The 15,195-nt window shown below is 39.7% G+C and overlaps 2 protein-coding genes across 5 annotated transcripts; both read left to right on the plus strand.

Annotated features, from left to right (window-relative positions):
* Nucleotides 1–7,937: 7,937 nt before the first annotated feature.
* Nucleotides 7,938–14,061, plus strand: LOC146473581 (alpha-(1,3)-fucosyltransferase 7-like). 2 transcript variants are annotated; one of them, XM_085118303.1, is made up of 2 exons: nt 7,938–9,653; nt 13,081–14,061. In XM_085118303.1, the coding sequence occupies exon 1, from the start codon at nt 8,091–8,093 to the stop codon at nt 9,321–9,323; it is 1,233 nt and encodes a 410-aa protein (XP_084974429.1). In that variant the 5' UTR covers nt 7,938–8,090; the 3' UTR covers nt 9,324–9,653; nt 13,081–14,061. The 2 variants fall into 2 exon arrangements, with proteins under 2 accessions (XP_084974429.1, XP_084974430.1); XM_085118304.1 differs by having other exon boundaries at nt 7,938–9,531.
* Nucleotides 11,621–14,061, plus strand: LOC146473582 (alpha-(1,3)-fucosyltransferase 7-like). 3 transcript variants are annotated; one of them, XR_014866375.1, is made up of 2 exons: nt 11,621–13,323; nt 13,445–14,061. XR_014866375.1 is itself a non-coding variant. In XM_085118302.1 (2 exons), the coding sequence occupies exon 1, from the start codon at nt 11,633–11,635 to the stop codon at nt 12,866–12,868; it is 1,236 nt and encodes a 411-aa protein (XP_084974428.1). In that variant the 5' UTR covers nt 11,621–11,632; the 3' UTR covers nt 12,869–12,904; nt 13,027–14,061. The 3 variants fall into 3 exon arrangements, 1 of the variants encoding a protein (XP_084974428.1); XR_014866376.1 differs by having other exon boundaries at nt 11,621–13,201; XM_085118302.1 differs by having other exon boundaries at nt 11,621–12,904; nt 13,027–14,061.
* Nucleotides 14,062–15,195: the final 1,134 nt, after the last annotated feature.

Below are 15,195 nucleotides of genomic sequence, written 5' to 3' on the forward strand. Positions count from 1 at the left end.
TATTAAATGTGTCCTAAAACTATCGGCCTTGTGGTGATTTGAACAGATCCTTTTATCAAACAAAGCGTATGTGCTAAAGGCTTCCCGTGGATTTCCCCGGCTGGGCACATTTTAGTACTCGTGCCTAGGTTTGACCGTGAGTTTGTTCCAACATTCCAGGGACACGGCTCGGTCGGCGGCAAAAATGGCACCCGATTTGAAATGAACTTTGTTTTCAACGAAGGCCTGTGTCTCAATAAATGAACTCCTCCGTAAATGAGCTACCCAGGCGGGGCCGCACATCATCCCTCTTGCCATATGGTGAGGGAGGTAAGCGAGAGCTTAAGTTTCAAGCAAATTTTAGCGAGGTTTTCGAAGTGCTCTCCTTAAATGACGGGCCAAATTTCATTGAAATTCGATACGTTGTGGTGGATTGTTCAAAGGAATGCTCCTTCCCCGGCATGCCAACCATTTGCCTTGTGGTAAATGTTGTTTATTCCTTTCATGCATATACATCACCTTTACAGAGTAGCTGTAGACTCCGAGAAGAGAACAATAAAGAAGAAATAAACTATGATCATTTATGAGCCTAAAAATTAAAAAAAAGGAATTAACTGCTCATTACATATACTACAGTGACATTTTTGCTGAGAAGAAATTTGGAGTAGTCTTGATTTAAAATCATTAAAGGACATTATTGATGGCTTGTATGAGACGTCATGGCGGCCATGTTGGTGTACAGGAACAATAAGAGTTTTCTCCTCTGGGAATTAACTTCCATTTTTATGCAAACTATGTGAACAAATCATTTCAAAAAAATCGGCGCTTAGCCTCTTGCGCGGACACCCATTCTTCCACCTTCTTCAGATCGTTAAACCAGGGAGACCCAATGAGTGGGTTGAACCAGCTAATCAGATACTGTGGGTCCTCGATGTTGCGCAGAACGTACGGATGTAAAACGAGGTGCGCACATCTTTTCGGATGTTTCCGATAATTTTTGCTGTCAGGTAGGTATTCAGGATTCAGGTCGTTTAGGTAATGTCACAAAATGAAGTCAGGTAGGTCTTCAGGTCGTTTAGGTAATGTCACAAAATGAAGCGCCATCCGACGCGCCTTCTGTCTTGCTCAGCTCAGCTCCCACGAAGCGGTCTTCCACAAAAACGTTGGGAATTTTTTGGCGAAAGTCGGACTCTGGGTGTTCTTCATAGCGCCGTTACAAAAGGGCTTCCAGCTGTTTGGGCGAAACGTATTTATCCCTTTTGTCCTCCATAGCTAGCTCATAATATTCAGCCCGAGCTTGTGGGTCGTCAGCCAATGTCTCAAACGAGCGGGGCAGTGTAATGTGGCCTTTTTTTCGTGTATTTTGCGCCGGCTCCTCGCCATCGAGCGCATCACCCGCTGGCTGCCGCGGCGCCTCCCCCTCCAATGAAAGTAATTCGGCGATAAAGCGCGGATCATGAGTCAGTAGCTGATTTGCTAGGGCCTCCTCAGACAATTGCACATGTCCGGCCATTTGACAAGTATGCCTTTCGCGCACATTTCTTCAATTGATCAGCAGGGATTTGCTGAAGCAAAGGCATATAAAAAAAACAGGAAAGATTTAATTTGGCTCGACGTTTCAGGGTCATGGTTACTCCATTCATGCAAATAAGGAAAGGTACAAGATAAGCATAAATTGCAATAAACGGCCGATGGAATCCGTTTGCACGTTCAGTGTTGGTTTACGCACGCGAATGTGTAGCATGTATTTGCATGCTATTTAACAAGTCTCTTGATAATGGAGTCACGATGACCCCGAATCGTCGAGCAGCAATAAATCTTTCTTGGTTTTTTTTATGTGTCTTCAATTGCTCGAAAATTCTTGACCGGTTTTGGTGCGGTTTGCCCCGGTTGTTGGCAGTCTCTTTCGTTCCTTAGTAGTAATACGGGAAGTCGACAAATCGCGAGAAATTTTGCGTGGGCCAGGTGGGAGGTGAATGTTTTTTCCCAACGAGGTGCCGTAGGGGCGTCGTTCGGAAACAATAAAGCCTTTTACCGCTCGCACGAAAAAAATTCTCTTATTTCCCGACTTCCCGTATTACTACTACATACATCATCACCATGTGAAGGCGCTATCTATTTGTTATATTTTATAAATTACAAAAAAATTTAAAGTTCTGTATTCTATTATTATTTGCTTTAATTATTTGACTGCAAAAATGAACACAAACGTTTGTTGTGACATGTAAAATGATTTATAAATATCACCGAAGTAACAGCTATCGTTAATGAAAAAATGCAACTGAAAATTAATTGTAAACTGAAGAATAAAAATTATCAGCAATCCTAAATAAAACTTTCACCCATTATTAAATACGCCGTGTTCCTTTATATATTGAAAGGTTACCAACATTTCTCGTTTGTCGGGTAGTACTAAAAGAGTTAACTGAACAGGGGTCATTTCCATACGCCACTTCTTCAAGACCAGTTATCATATTGTATGCCAGTAACATGATGTGAACATTCTTCTTTCGTATAAGCCTTCAGGCAACATTCTTCATTTACAAGCCGACATTTGCAAGTGATTCTCACAAAATCGTATCACGCTTCTTCTTCCTCAGGCTTTTTAGGTGGCCAAAAAGAAATGTCCGATTTACTTGTTGCGTGATTCTAGTTGCTCTTCTTGTTGTTAGAATATTTTACAACAATCAACTAGACCTCAAGCAACGGTTTCAGCGACCAAAGTTGATTCTGGTGTACGGCCCACCCCTCGTTTACGAGCCGTGGGTATCGCGAAATTCTGACGAAGCGAAGAATTACAAGTTTGCGGATTGGGATGGCACTCCTTGCGAAGAAACAAGATGTCAGATCACTTTTGATAAAAACATGCTTCCTATCAGCGATGCAGTACTAGTGCACAATTTTTGGTTATCAAGGAAGGATGCTGTTAAAGAAATATTATCAATAAGTAAGCGGCCATTGGAACAAAGATGGGTCTTTTACACAAAAGAAAGTCCGGGAAATGTGCCAGTGTTTCCACGATTAAATGGCTTCTTTAACTGGACTGCAACATATAGACGAGATGCCGACTTTTTCGTCCCGTACGGATCCTATGCTCCCTTGAAAGAGCAGAGCGAACTAACTGGAAAAGCAGACGGCATTCAAGACTCATCCCAAACCATCAATCTGCAATCCATGGAAGGTGAAGTGAATCATGCGAATGGTAAAGACAAGTTGGCCCTCTTCGGCGTTAGTAATCACTGTGGTGGACAAAGATTTGAACTTGTTCGCGCTCTCATGAAATACATTGACATAAGTTTCTTTGGAAAATGTGCAAATCAATTTGAATCAAATAACACTTTCGTTTGTCCTTTTAACTTGGAAAATGGCTGTGATGAAGAGATCAAACGACACAAGTTTTACTTGGCATTCGAAAATAGTCTGTGTATCGATTATATCACGGAAAAGTATTGGAGAAATTTACTGGAACGAGGATTGGTTCCCGTAGTTTATAGCGCCTCACGTTACAGCCCCGAGGAGGTAATTCCCGGTTCCTTTATCAACGTGGCAGACTTTGGCTCCATTAAGGCTCTGGCAGATTATCTTAAAACCTGGACAAGAACGACACGGCCTATAACCAATATTTCAAGTGGAAAAACAAATATAAGATTGTCAAGCACACGTTTTGGTTGTGTCAGCTTTGTAAAGCTCTTCACGATCCCACAATAGGCACGAAAATTTATCATAATATTTCACGTTATTGGGGAGTGAAAGGGGCATGCCAGATTAACAAAGATCACTATTATAAACTCATAGATAATGCATAGGATAGCTTTGACTTGGACTGCTCCATGCATGGAAAGGCAATGGACAGCAGTATTCAGTAATCAATACACAGTTTTTGGGGGTATAAGCATCAGTGTAAAACTATTATAAACTCATTATGCCTCGATAGCTTTGGCTTGGCTTATTTCAATATTTAAAGGCAATAAACAAGATTCCATTAATACACAGTTTTTTGAGGTATTACATGAATCGCTAGGACAAGACGACTGATTTAATGTGCTTCAAGTTGTTATATATACATATGACGGTGAAAACCGCGGAATCTCCGCCTTGAGCCAAATCCCGTTTAAAGTGTTATAAAAAGGAAGCGAGACGCAGACGAATTTATTTTATTTGTCTTTATTTCTATCACATTATTATACCAAAGCTATTAACCCTACTTGTTCGCGGTGACCACATTTGCAATGCACTTTTCGTGATATTATGGAACTGTTTACAATCCCGCAATACACGCAATTGTAGCTATTACTGCGGTGAGGGGAAGCCTTTTTCACAAATACAATACATTTTCGCGTTTAAATAATCCAAAGTATGAATAATAATTGTAACAAACTGTATATATATTACAGAATTGATTTCGTAGCGACCAACTTCCGCTAAAAAGTGTTTCATTTTCGCCTTAAAAAAAATCGATCTTTTAAACCGAGTTGAAGCCAATGTCAACCATTATTGTCAATATTTCCATCAAGCACTTCAAATTTAGTTGAGTAATTCTCTTTTTAATTTTTGCCGTCTATCCTCGTTGACGGAGTTTAGACCTTGATCACGTGCGGTTCAACCACTTCAACTAGTTTCCTCCATTTTTTGGGTCCTCGGCTGGTTGCGAGGCATCAAAAACCTTGGGGGATCAAACGATAGTGACAGTCAACCAATCACAAGGGATGATATCACGTGTCAGTCATAACTTACAAGTCACAAATCAGAAGCCAGGGTATAACATGTCATAAATATGGGCTCACACTAAGAATTTCAAGTTCACTTCAAGTGCACTTCACGCCGGGGTGTCGTTTTACTTGGCTCATCACACTTAGTTGCCCAGGAAACGCCGAAACTTCAAAGAGCCGAAGTGCGATCTCAAGTGAGCTTCAAACCTTCCTTACCAGTGCACTTATCCAATCAGCAAACCAATTACTTGATTGTCAATCATTCCTCACCCGTGGTATCCTGATGGCGGAATTTGGTGGTAAGCGCTTTTGGGTTGGAGAGATTTTTTCACAATACTTGCCCGAACATGGCGTTCCCACACTAGTTGATTTTTTTGTCGTAGAACTAGCAGATTATTTTGTCAGGGTCAAATCAGGTTAACATTTTTCGGGCCATCAGCTTGCCGCACACTAGCCATTTTTTTGTCGCGACTAACCCCGTTGAGGCTTTGTGCCGAGTCATCCAAAACCAAGATGGCGCCTATTCCACTGAAGCGGCGAAAATTGAAACTTGCTTTATTTACCTTGATTTTTTTACGGAGGATAAAGAGGCGTCGCAGGAGCAGCACAACAACATCATGGGTTAAACTTAAAAGCTTGATAACCATTTCAGTGGCAATTTCCTGCCATGCTTTTTCCTTCATGCCTCTGTTGCTGTAGTTAGGCGATGTGATGACCAATCAGCAACAAGCTTGTCATCTTTTACAGGTTTCCATTGCCCGATCTCCGTGCTGATTTTAGCTTCGATCTCCGCCGTGTTGGCAAAGACGCTTGTTCACGTGACTCTCATGACACTTCCTAATTGGTTGAGGCGCGCGCGAGCCCCGACAAATTGTCTTGGTCCACCGCACACTAGCAGACAAGACCCTACTAGACGTTTTGAGATCTAGCATTGTCAGGTACGCCCGACAAGCCCCGATCTTGTCGCAGACTTAACTGAATTCATCGCACACTAGCCGACAAGTGACGATTTTTCGTAGGCCAACAAAAAATCGGTTTGTTTGCGGCGGGCTTTAGAAGTATAAATTCACAGCAGGATGAGCACGACTCAGTCGACTAAAATTTAATATATAAGTATTTCTTAAATTTTTTTTGCTCGAAAACGTAGCATGCGCTCCGCTAGAAAGACACCAATAAAAAAACTTTTTCTTTCGTTGAATGGATTGACGTCAATACAAGATTGCGAACATATCCACTGACAGTTGAGAGTGCAATGCCAATGAGATCGTTTTGACGGTGGCGACACGTCACGTTGTGGTGGATTGTTCAAAGGAATGCTCCTTCGCCGACAGTATGCCAACCATTGGCCTTGTAGTAAATGTTGTTTATTCTTTTCATATATATACATCACCTTTACAGAGTACCTGTAGACTCCGAGAAAAGAACAATAAAGAAGAAATAAACTATGATCATTTACAAGCCTAAAAATTAAAAAAAAAATGGAATTAACTGCTCATTACACATACTACAGTGACATTTTTGCTGAAAAAGAAATTTGGCGTACTTTTGATTAAAAATCAATAAAGGACATTATTGATGGCTTGTCTGAGACGTCATGGCAGCCATGTTGGTGTACCAGAACAATAAGAGTTTTCTTCTCTGGGAATTACCTTCCATTTTTATGCAAACTATGTAAACAAATCATTTCAAAAGACCGGCGCTTAGCCTCTTGCGCGGACATCCATTTTCCCGCCTCTTACAGATCGTTAAACCAGGGACACCCAATGGGTGGGTTGAACCAGCTAATCAGATACTCTGGATCTTCGATGTTGCGCGGAACGTACGAATAACCGTAACGGATGTAAAACGAGGTGCGCACATCTTTTCGGATGTTTCTAATAATTTTGGCCGTCAGGTAGGTATTCAGGGCGTTTAGGTATTGTCACAAAATGAAGCGCCATCCGACGTGCCCTCTGTCTTGCTCAGCTCAGCTCCCACGAAGCGGTCTTCCACAAAGACGTTAGGAATTTTTTGGCGAAAGTCGGACTCTGGGTGTTCTTCATAGCGCCGTTAGAAAAGGGCTACCAGCTGTTTGGACGCAACGTATTCACCCCTTCTGCCCTCCATAGCTACCTCATAATATTCAGCCCGAGCTTGTGGGTCATCAGCCAATGCCTCAAACAAGCGGGGCACTGTAATGTGCCCTTTTTGTGTATTTTGCGCCGGCTCCTCGCCATCGAGCGCATAATCCACTGGCTGCCGCGGCGCCTCCCCCTCCAATAAAAGTAATTCGGCGATAAAGCGCGGATCATGAGTCAGTAGCTGATTTGCTAGGGCCTTCTCAGACATTTGCACGTGTCCGGCCATTTGACCAGTATGCCTTTCGCGAACATTTCTTCAATTGAACAGCAGGGATTTGTTGAAGCAAACGCAAATAAAAAAACTTGTTTCCGAACGAGGCCCCTACGGCACCTCGTTGGGCAAAAACATTCACCTCCCACCTGGCCCGCACAATAGCATGCAAATGAGGAAAGGTACAAGATAAGCATAAATTACAATAAACGGCCGATGGAATCCGTTTGCACGTTCAGTGTTGGTTTACGCACGCGAATGTATAGCATGTATTTGCATGCTATTTGACTAGTCTCTTGATAATGGAGTCACGATGACCCCGAATCGTTGAGCAGCAATAAATCTTTCCTGGTTTTTTATATTTCTTCAATTGCTCGAAAATTCTTTACCGGTTTGGGGCGGTTTGCCCCGGTTGTTGGTGGTCTCTTTCGTTCCCGAGTAGTAATACGGGAAGTCGACAAATCACGAGAAATTTTGTGCGGGCCAGGTGGGAGGTGAATGTTTTTGCCCAACGAGGTGCCGTAGGGGCCTCGTTCGGAAACAATGACAGCCTTTTACCGCTCGCACGAAAAAAATTCTCGTATTTCCCGACTTCCCGTATTACTACTACATAGATCATGGCCATGTAAAGGCGCTATCTATTTGGTCTATTTTAAAAATTACAAAAAAATTTAAAGCTCTGTATTCTATTATTATTTGCTTTAATTTTTTAACTACAAAAATGAACACAAACGTTTGTAGTGATATGTAAAATGATTTCTAAAAATCTCCAAAGTAACAGCTATCGTCGATAAAAATGCAACTGAAATTGTAAACTGAAGAATAAAAATTATCAGCAATCCTTAATAAAACTTTCACCTATTAAATACGCCGTTCCTTTATATATTGAAAGGTTACCAACATTTCTCGTTTAAAGAGTTCACTGAATAGGGGTCATTTCCATACGCCACTACTTGAAGACCATTTATCTTCTTGTATACCACAAACATGATGTGAATATTCTTCTTTCGTATAAGCCTTCGGGCAACATACTTCATTTACAAGCCGACATTTGCAAGTGATACTCACAAAATGCTCTCACGCTTCTCCTTGGTTAGGCTTTTTAGGTGGCCCAAAAGAAATGTCCGATTTACTTGCGTGATTCTAGTTGCTCTTCTTGTTGTTAGAATATTTTACAACAATCAATTAGACCTCAAGCAACGGCTTCAGCGACCAAAGTTGATTCTGGTGTACGGCCCACCCCCAGCTTACAAGCCGTGGGGACCGAGAAATTCTGACGAAGCGAAGAATTACAAGTTTGCGGATTGGGATGGCACTCCTTGCGAAGAAACAAGATGTCAGATTACTTTTGATAAAAAATTGCTTCCTATCAGCGATGCAGTACTAGTACACAATTCTTGGTTACAATTAAAGAAGCGTGCTGTTGAAGAAATATTATCAATAAATAAGCGGCCATTGGAACAAAGATGGGTTTTTTACATAAAAGAAAGTCCGGTAAATGCACCATTGCCACAACTATTGAATGGCTTCTTTAACTGGACTGCAACATATAGACGAGATGCCGACTTTTTCGTCCCGTACGGATCCTATGCTCCCTTGAAAGAGCAGAGCGAACTAACTGGAAAAGCAGACGGCTTTCAAGACTCATCCCAAACCATCAATCTGCAATCCATGGAAGGTGAAGTGAATCATGCGAATGGTAAAGACAAGTTGGCCCTCTTCGGCGTTAGTAATCACTGTGGTGGACAAAGATTTGAACTTGTTCGCGCTCTCATGAAATACATTGACATCAGTTTCTTTGGAAAATGCGCAAATCAATTTGAATCAAATAACACTTTCGTTTGTCCTTTTAACTTGGAAAATGGCTGTGATGAAGAGATCAAACGACACAAGTTTTACTTGGCATTCGAGAATAGTCTGTGTATCGATTATATCACGGAAAAGTATTGGAGAAATTCACTGGAACGAGGATTGGTTCCCGTAGTTTATGGCGCCTCACGTTACAGCCCCGAGGAGGTAATTCCTGGTTCCTACATCAACGTGGCAGACTTTGGCTCCATTAAGGCTCTGGCAGATTATCTAAAATACCTGGACAAGAACGACACGGCCTATAACCAATATTTCAAGTGGAAAAACAAATATAAGATTGTCAAGCACACGTTTTGGTTGTGTCAGCTTTGTAAAGCTCTTCACGATCCCACAATAGGCACGAAAATTTATCATAATATTTCATTTTATTGGGGAAGAAAAGGGGCATGCCAGATTAACGAATATGACTATTATAACCTCATCGATAATGCTTAGGATAGCTTTGGCTTGGATTATTCCATGCATGGAAAGGCAGTGGACAGGATTTAATCAACGCGCAGTGTTTGGGGGTATAAGCATCGGTGTAAAACTACTATTAACTCATCGATAATGCGTAGGATAGCTTTGGCTTGGATTATTCCATGCATGGAAAGGCAGTGGACAGGATTTAATCAATACGCAGTTTTTTGGGGTATAAGCATCAGTGTAAAACTATTATTAACTCATCGAAAATGTTTATTGTAGCTTTGGCCTGGATTATTCCATGCATGGACAGGCAGTGGACAGGATTTAATCAATACGCAGTTTTTTGGGGTATAAGCATCAGTGTAAAACTATTATTAACTCATCGATAATGCTTAGAATAGTTTTTACTTGGATTATTCCATGCATGGAAAGGGATAGGACAGGATTTAATCAATACACAGTTTTTGGGGGTATAAGGATCAGTGTAAAACTATTATAAACTCATCAATAATCATTATGCCTCGGTAGCTTTGGCTTGGCTTGTTTCAATACTTAATGGCAATAAACAGGATTCCATCAAAACACAGTTTTTGTGAGGTATTACATATAGAACTAGGACAAGACGACTGATTTAATGTTCTTCTAGTTGTTATATGGATATTGCACGGTGAAAACCGCGGCATCTCCGTCTTGAGCGATATCCCGTTCAAAGTGTTAAAAAAAGGAAGCGAGAAGCTAAGCAGACCAATTTATTTTATTTGTCTTTATTTCTATTACATTATAATACAAAAGCTATTAATCTTACTTGTTCCCGGCGACCACATTTGCAATGCACTTTTCGTGATATTATGGAACTGTTTACCATCACGCAAAACACGCACTTGTAGCTATTACCGCGCTGAAGGAAGTCTTTTTCATAAATACAATACATTTTCGCGTTTGAATAATCCAAAGTATGAATAATAATTGTGAAAAAAGTGTGTATTACTGAATTCATTTGCTTGCGACCAACTTCTTCTAAAATGTGTTTCATTTTGATTTTCGCCTTACAAAAACCTGAATCGATCTTTTAAACCGAGTTGAAGGCAATGTAAACCATTATTCTCAATATTTCCACCGAGGACTTCAAGTTTAGTTGAGTAATTCTCTTTCTAATTTTTAGCGTCTATCTGCGTTGACGGAGTTTAACAGCAGTTTCCCCACACGCCACTTGTTGAAAACCAATTAGCTTCTTTTAATATATTTTTGATTACGTTCACTGAATCGTATCGCCTTTTTCCTTCTTTTTCTTTCTTTTGTTCGTTATTGTTCCTGAAAATCTCAATTCGGCAGTTTCAATTAACTATGTATGTATGTATGTATGTATGTATGTATGTATGTATGTATGTATGTATGTATGTATGTATGTATGTATGTATGTATGTCTGCAGAATAATGATGTGAATATTTTTATATTGTTTCTTATTTCGTGTAAGCCATTTTGCTCATAAATATGTATGTCTCCAGCTTCTCTGGGTTTTCACTGTTCCCTTGGGTGTTCAAAAAGCGTCGAATGTGTACTTTTCAGTCTACCGGATTTTGTTGTGATTTCTAGCTGACGAACATTTACGATTGCGGCCGACTATCAAAGACGTAAACCGAGTGAAGAAATACATTTGGCACTCAGAGTGGTGTCCTCACGGTGCAGATAGATATTTGCACACATTTGCAAGTGAAAAGAGCATTTATTGCGCTCGTTTGTTTTCGTGCAGAATCGCTCAACATGTTGGTTTTTTTAAGCATGGTATAATGTAGGATGAACAAGCATCAATGAAAGGCGAAAATTATATCAATTAAAGAAATATCGCTTACTTTCAAATATGCGAGAACTGAATTTCTCCGGCGAGGCGACCGTAGCTACTTAATACATGGACACAGGTTATATGTACTATTGAAAAAAGGGCACAAGGGGAAACACTAGGGGGTTACACTTTTATTATTAAATTATCTAGATTACTGTATTCTTAATATTGTTGTTTTTCTATTTTGGATTTTATGTTACATACGGCCTTGCAAGCTTGTAGCCTTAACTGTTACCGTGTTTAAAGAAAGGTTCTGATAAAATCTCATGCTGAAAAAATTTCAATTGTTTCAGTTGATTTTCGAAGTCTTCGATTTTTTTTTATGTATATTATTAGACACTGATTAATTATTGGTAATTTGCCACAGCTCCGTTGTTATGACATGTAGCGTGTGGCGTATTTATAAGAATCTCCGTAGTTACGGTAATCGTTCAGTAAGCCTTCAATCTACATCAATCAATCATTTAGAAGCCGACGTTTACCAGCGCTACTCACAAAATGCTCTCACGCTTCTCCTTTCTCAGGCTTTTTAGGTGGCCAAAAAGAAATGTCCGATTTACTTGTTGCGTAATTCTAGTGGGTTTTCTTGTTTTTAGAATATTTTACAACAATCAACTCGGCCTTAAGCAACGGCTTCAGGAACCAAAGTTGATTCTGGTGTACGGCCCACCCCCATCTTACGAGCCGTGGGGACCGAGAACTTCTGACGAAGCGAAGAATTACAAGTTTGCGGATTGGGATGGCACTCCTTGCGAAGAAACAAGATGTCAGATTACTTTTGATAAAAAATTGTTTCCTATCAGCGATGCAGTACTAGTACACAATTTTTGGTTATACCTAAAGAAGCATGCTTTTGAAGAAATATTATCAATAAATAAGCGGCCATTGGAACAAAGATGGGTCTTTTACACAAAAGAAAGTCCGGGAAATATGCCATTGGTTCCACGAGTAAATGGTTTCTTTAACTGGACTGCAACATATAGACGAGATGCCGACTTTTTCGTCCCGTACGGATCCTATGCTCCCTTGAAAGAGCAGAGCGAACTAACTGGAATAGCAGACGGTATTCAAGACTCATCCCAAACCATCAATCTCCAATCCATGGAAGGTGAAGTGAATCATGCGAATGGTAAAGACAAGTTGGCCCTCTTCGGTGTCAGTAATCACTGTGGTGGACAAAGATTTGAACTTGTTCGCGCTCTCATGAAATACATGAACATCAGTTTCTTTGGAAAATGCGCAAATCAATTTGAATCAAATAACACTTTCGTTTGTCCTTTTAACTTGGAAAATGGCTGTGATGAAGAGATCAAACGACACAAGTTTTACTTGGCATTTGAGAATAGTTTGTGTATCGATTATATCACGGAAAAGTATTGGAGAAATTCACTGGAACGAGGATTGGTTCCCGTAGTTTATGGCGGCTCACATTACAGCCCCGAAGAGGTAATTCCCGGTTCCTACACCAAGGTGGCAGACTTTGGCTCCATTAAGGCTCTGGCAGATTATCTAAAATACCTGGACAAGAACGACACGGCCTATAACCAATATTTCAAGTGGAAAAACAAATATAAGATTGTCAAGCACACGTTTTGGTTGTGTCAGCTTTGTAAAGCTCTTCACGATCCCACAATAGGCACGAAAATTTATCATAATATTTCATTTTATTGGGGAAGAAAAGGGGCATGCCAGATTAACAAAGATTACAATTATAAACTCATCGATAATGCTTAGGATAGCTTTGGCTTGGATTATTCCATGCATGGAAAGGCAGTGGACAGGATTTAACCAACACGCAGTTTTTGGGGGTGTAAGCATTAGTGTAAAACTATTATAAACTCATCGATAATGCTTAGGATAGCTTTGGTTTGGATTATTCCATGCATGGAAAGGCAATGGACAGGATTGAGTAAGCAATAAGCAGTTTCTTGGGGTATAAACATCAGTGTAAAATTATCATAAACTCATCGATAATGCGTAGGATAGCTTTGGCTTGGATTATTCCATGCATGGAAAGGCATAAGACAGGATTTAATCAATACACGGTTTTGTGGGGTATAAGCATCAGTGTAAAACTATTATTAACTGATCGATAATGCGTAGGATAGCTTTGGCTTGAATTATTCCATGCATGGAAAGGCATAAGACAGGATTTAATCAATACGCAAATTTGTGGGGTATAACTCTGTGTAAAAGTATTATTAACCCATGGATAATGCTTAGGATAGCTTTGTCTTGGATAATTCCATGCATGGAAAGGCATAGGACAGGATTTAAACAATAAGCAGTTTTTTGGGGTATAAGCATCAGTGTAAAACTATTAAAAATTCATCGATAATGCATGGGATAGCTTTGGCTTGGATTATTCCATGCATGGAGAGGGAATGGACAGGATTTAATCAATACACAGTTTTTGGGGGTATAAGCATCAGTGTAAAACTATTATTAACTCATCAATAATCATTATGCCTCGATAGCTTTCATTGGCTTGGCTTATTTCAATACTTAAAGGCAATAAACAGGATTCCATCAAGACACAGTTTTTTGAGGTATTACATGTAGAGCTAGGACAAGACGACTGATTTAATGTACTTCTAGTTGTTATATAGACATTGCACGGTGAAAACCGCGGCATCTCCGCTTTGAGGCAAATCCCGTTCAAAGTGTTAAAAAAAGGAAGCGAGAAGCAGACCAATTTATTTTATTTGTCTTTATTTCTATTACATTATTATACAAAAGCTATTAATCCTACTTGTTCCCGGTGACTACATTTGCAATGCACTTTTCGTGATATTATGGAACTGTTTACAATCTCGCAAAACATGCACTTGTAGCTATTACTACGCTGAGGGGAAGTCTTTTTCATAAATACAATACATTTTCGCGTTTGAATAATCCAAAGTATGAATAATAATTGTAAAAACCTGTATATGACTGAATTCATTTGTTTGCGACATACTATATCTCTAAAATGTGTTCCATTTTGATGTTTGCCTTACAAAAAACTGAATCGACTGATCTTTTAAACCGAGTTGAAGTCAATGTAAACCATTATTGTGAATATTTCCATCGAGGACTTCAAGTTTAGTTGAGTAATTCTCTTTCTAATTTTTGCCTTCTATCTGCGTTGACGGAGTTTAACAGCAGTTTTCCCACACGCCACTTGTTGAAAACCAATTAGCTTCTTTTAATATATTTGTGATTACGTTAATCGTATCGCCTTTTTCCTTCTTTTTCTTTCTTTTGTTCGTTATTGTTCCTGAAAATCTCAATTCGGCAGTTTCAATTAACTATGTATGTATGTATGTATGCAGAATCATGATGTGAATCTTTTTATGTTGTTTCTTATTTCGTGTAAGCCATTTTGCTCATAAATATGTATGTCTCCAGCTTCTCTGGGTTCATGAAACCGATTTCACTGCTCCCTTGGGTGTTCAAAAAAGCGTCGAATGTGTACTTGTCAGTCTACCGGATTTCGTTGTGATTTCTAGCTGACGAACATTTACGATTGCGGCCGACTATGAATGACGTAAACCGAGTGAAGAAATACATTTGGCACTCAGAGAGGTGTTCTCACGGTGTAGATAGATATTTGCACACATCTGCAATTGAATAGAGCATTTATTGCGCTCGTTTGTTTTTGTGTAGAATCGCTCAACATGTTGGTTTCTTTCAGCATGGTATAATGTAGGATGAACAAGCGTCAATGAAAGGCGAAAATTATATCAATTAAAGAAATATCGTTAACTATCAAATACGCGAAAACTGAATTTCGCCGGCGAGCCGCCCGTAGCTACTTAATACATGGACACAGGCTATATGTAATATTAAAATAAGGGCACAGGGAGAAACACTAGGGGGTTACACTTTTATTATTAAATTATCTAGATTACTGTATTCTTAATATTGTTGTTTTTCTATTTTGGATTTTATGTTAAACGGTCATTTCAACTAACGTTGTCGGTTCAAAGTATGAAGCTAAAAGACAAGACCGAAAGTTTACGTGGGATTTTTATGAATAAATTCATCAAAATCAGTCATGCCTGGAGAAAACAATAGGT

This window comes from Pavona decussata, unplaced genomic scaffold (assembly GCF_977016875.1).
Source record: "Pavona decussata unplaced genomic scaffold, jaPavDecu1.1 SCAFFOLD_93, whole genome shotgun sequence".
Taxonomy (NCBI): domain Eukaryota; kingdom Metazoa; phylum Cnidaria; class Anthozoa; order Scleractinia; family Agariciidae; genus Pavona; species Pavona decussata.